Raw genomic sequence first — 3,757 nt, 5'->3', positions numbered from 1 at the left:
TTCCCTCAGTCCCCCTCCCCTTCTCCATGTCGGCTCGGAACAGATTCGCCTCCATGTGTCTCTGCGTGGTACGTGCCGCGATATGGGCTCTGGCCCCGCTCCCCTCTTCCCGGACCCCCGCAAATATCAGGGTGCAAGCTTCAAGCGCTGTCGCTCTTCCTTCTGCTTGGTGCGGGGTCTCTGGGTTGCAACTTCTTGCGGACAGGCGCTGTGGGTCGCCCCTCTTATCATTCACTTTGACTCACACCCCTATGTTTTGGGGGTGCAAGCCTCGGTTCCAGGTCATTCTGTGCAACTGGGGCTCCGGTAAGGAGGGGGCCAAAGGGGAAGGAACAACAGCGACTCCGTCCGTGACCCCCATTCCCCAGGCCTTTTACTTGTCTTAAGCCCTAATATATTGGGGGTGCAGACATGTCCCAGTAGCATCTGAGTTGTCGTGGGTTAGGGCCCTGAGTCCCTGTAGGATAAAGGAGGGGTCCTCCTTTCCCATCCTACTTTAATTGCCCTGTAATCCAGGACTGAGAGGTGCTGATCCGCCACCTCCCCAGCCCCCAGTATGCAGTTTCAGAATTACTCTCCCCCACCCCGACCCCTCCAGACGTTTCCCCACCCCCCACATGTACGTCGAAAATTTCCAGAGACTGAACCTAGTCCCTAACCTCTTCCAGCCACATTCTGGAAGCCCTGGTACCCATTTCTTGTTCCCCATTTTCCCCATGTTGCCTCCCAATCCTGAGGAGCCTTTTCCTCAGTGCCAGACACCACCCTCCCTCCATGGGGGTGGGGCAGGGAGAGATACTGGGGGCTCGCTGAGCTGTAAGTTTACCTTCATTTCCTCCCTAGAATAAAAGATGAAATGGCCCTCCTCATGTTTCCATTTTCTTTGGGTGCACGCTGGCATTTCCTCCTCAGATTCAGGAATTTTCTCTGAGGTGGAGTGAAGATGGAGGGGCACTGGACTCAAACCCTCCCCCAGACTCCAAAACTTGGAACTTTGGTCCTAATTTACCTTGCAGGGAACTGGAGGCCTTGTGAAGAAAGAGTGGGTAGCAGAGAGTGGCTTCTACCCCTTCCCCCAGGTCTCTTCAATTCTGGGGCTTGCCCCTCAGCTTGTGCACTGCCCAGGTAGAGGACCACCTTCTCAGGATGTGGAATGAACAGTCTCTGTCGATTCATAGAACTCCTTCCTTCAAGACAGCTCAGCCTTGGAGCAGGGCTATTTTGTGTGTTCTATTTTCCTTCTCTACTTTTTGTGCCCATCGGATTGAAATCTGGAGCTCAGGATTCCCTCTCCAAGTCTGTGGCCCAGAGAATAGACTCAATCTTGCTAAGCCCCTGTTTTCCTTCTTTAAGACTCTTTAAATATATCAGGATGCTTCTTGATTCGCGTTGTCTCTGTCTTCTGGGTTTGAGAGTTTTCGTGCTGACAGGACCACTTCCCTTCTCCCATTCTTTTATTGTACCCTTACTCTACAGCCAGAGTTGTGTTATATTCTCAGCCTTGATTCATCATCCTTAACATTTTCAGAATCATACTCTAGGATTGGCCATTGACCTTGATAAGCTTCCTCCCGTTTGATCTCGCAGCTGCTACCCTCTAAGTATTAGGGCACTCTCAGCCTCTCAGAAACTTTTGGGAGGGAAATTCTGCTCTCTCTCTCTCTTTTTTGTTTTGGAGATGGAGTCTCGCTCTGTCGCCAGGCTGGAGTGCAGTGGCATGATCTCTGCTCACTGCAACCTCTGCTTCCCAGGTTCAAGTGATTCTCCTGCCTCAGCCTCCCATGTAGCTGGGATTACAGCCATGCGCCACCACGCCCAGCTAATTTTTGTATTTTTAGTAGAGATGGGGTTTCACCATGTTGGCCAGGCTGGTCTCTGACCTCAGGTGATCTACCCACCTCGGCATCCCAAAGTGTTGGGATGACAGGCATCAGCCTCTGCTCCTGGCCTCTCTGTCTTTTTGAGACAGGGTCTTACTCTGTCGCCCAGGCTGGAGTACAGTGGTGTGATCGTGGCTCACTGCAGCCTCCACCTCTTGGGCTCAAGCAATCCTCCCACCTCAGGTTCCTTAGTAGTTGGTACTACAGGTGTGCATCACCATGCCTGGCTCATTTTTGTATTTTTTGTAGACGGGGTTTCACCGTGTTGCCCAGGCTGGTCTCCAACTCCTGGGCTCAAGCAGTCTGCCCGCCTCAGCCTCCCAAAGTGCTGGGATTACCGTGCCTTCTCTTTTTACCCATGTGTGCTTAGCGGTGCATTCTGTCTTCTTCAGTCCTTGAGGGAACCCTGCATATGATACCTTCCCCTTCCTGAACCTGAAGCTTGGAGGGTCTGTCTCTGTAGAGGCCTGTTCCAGAGGAGAGGAGCAGGAGAGGGCAGAGGTGGATGTGGAATGGCCCAGGCAGAATTGCTGTCTTCTTCTGCTGTCTCCATCTGCCCTTTTCCTCCTTCTTTGGCCCCCAGTTAATCTCATTTTACTGTTGTCCCTATTAAGCTAGCACAGGAGGTCCTTGGGATGGCAGCTGATTAACTGGGCAGGGAGTCGGGGGCCATGTTGGACCTTTCACCCCAAAAGACCAGAGGGAGACCAGGAATTCACTCTGAGGCTCAGCATGCTACCCTCCTCCCCAACCAGGGAGGCTGGCACCCATTCTTGCCCCTGTCCTGAGCCCTGCTGTCTCTCTTCTTCCCCTTCCTCCCCCAGCCCATGCCCTTCTAGCATATCTGGATTAGCTGGCTGGACTGTGGGCTGTTGTAGGGGTAGGGCCAGACTTCCAGGGCCCCTCTGTTGACTGCTTGGAAACCAGCAAGGGCAGTAAACTGGACAGGCTTAGCCTTGTCCTATCTCGGGGGCTGATGCCAAGTACCTTCTGGTGGAAGGGGCTGACTTCAGTCTTTGCCTAAGGAGTGCAAGGTAAAGGAGAGCCAATCACCTGTGGGGTAGAGGCTGCAATGGGGAGACTGAGGCCATGGAGGTGCGGTGCGGGGAGGATGCCATGCAGAGTAGGAGCAGCCAGAGGGGTAGGGGAGGGGAGGCTAGAACAAGAGTGAGTCTGAGATGGTGAGAGAAGCAAGAAAGTTGGGGACTGGATGCAGAGAATGGAGGTATGAGTGTCAGGAGCTAGAGCTCTGAGAAGCTGGAGGGACCCGAAGATGAAGGTGGCAGGGAAAGGGGTGAAGACACAGATGCCAGAGGGGCTATGCCCACCAGAAGGCCAGTGTCCCAGGATGTGAGGAGTAGGAGTTGGGGGATGGGATTAGGACCAGGGATTGATTGGGACCTGGAATTGATGAGAGGTGCTGAGGCCCTGGCGGGAGAGGGGGCTGTCAGGAGAGTGGAGAGAGGGGAGCCAATGGGCTAGAGGAGAGGGAGGGGGAGGAGCTGGTCAGGCCCCAAGGCCTTCCGCACTGCACTGGCTGGGGGAAGAGGAGGCGGCCAGGGCGGCCAGCCTGGAGCCTGAGGCACCGGGCTGGCCCCAGTGACACCTCCGTTCCCATCCCCAGAAATACCGCTACCAAGATGAAGACACGCCCCCTCTGGAGCACAGCCCGGCCCACCTCCCCAACCAGGTAAACGCCCCCGAGCTGGTGCACGTGGCGGAGAGGAACTTGTCCCACCTCGAGGCTGGCCACGGGGTCGTGGGCCACGCCCACCTCTCCCCCTTCAAGGTAGGAGACCCTGGTGGCCCCCTCCCCAGTGCGGCCCTCGGAGCCTCGGAGCTGCAGCAATCCCCAAGGGCCGGTAGGGTGAGAGAGA

The 3,757-nt window shown here is 55.4% G+C and overlaps 1 protein-coding gene across 3 annotated transcripts in view; it reads left to right on the top strand.

Annotated features, from left to right (window-relative positions):
* Positions 1-3,757, top strand: part of DLG4 (discs, large homolog 4 (Drosophila)) — a 30,306-nt gene that overhangs the window by 7,575 nt on the left and 18,974 nt on the right. For all 3 annotated transcript variants that reach the window (XM_011958480.1, XM_011958479.1, XM_011958481.1), the window contains one exon: positions 3,505-3,570. In XM_011958480.1, coding sequence (XP_011813870.1) covers positions 3,505-3,570 — 66 coding nt within the window. The remainder of the gene's footprint in view (positions 1-3,504; positions 3,571-3,757) is intronic.

Source organism: Colobus angolensis, unplaced genomic scaffold, assembly GCF_000951035.1.
Source record: "Colobus angolensis palliatus isolate OR3802 unplaced genomic scaffold, Cang.pa_1.0 Scaffold47, whole genome shotgun sequence".
Lineage (NCBI taxonomy): Eukaryota > Metazoa > Chordata > Mammalia > Primates > Cercopithecidae > Colobus > Colobus angolensis.
Note: the sequence above shows the minus strand (reverse complement) of the source record. Positions and strands in the feature narration are given on the sequence as shown.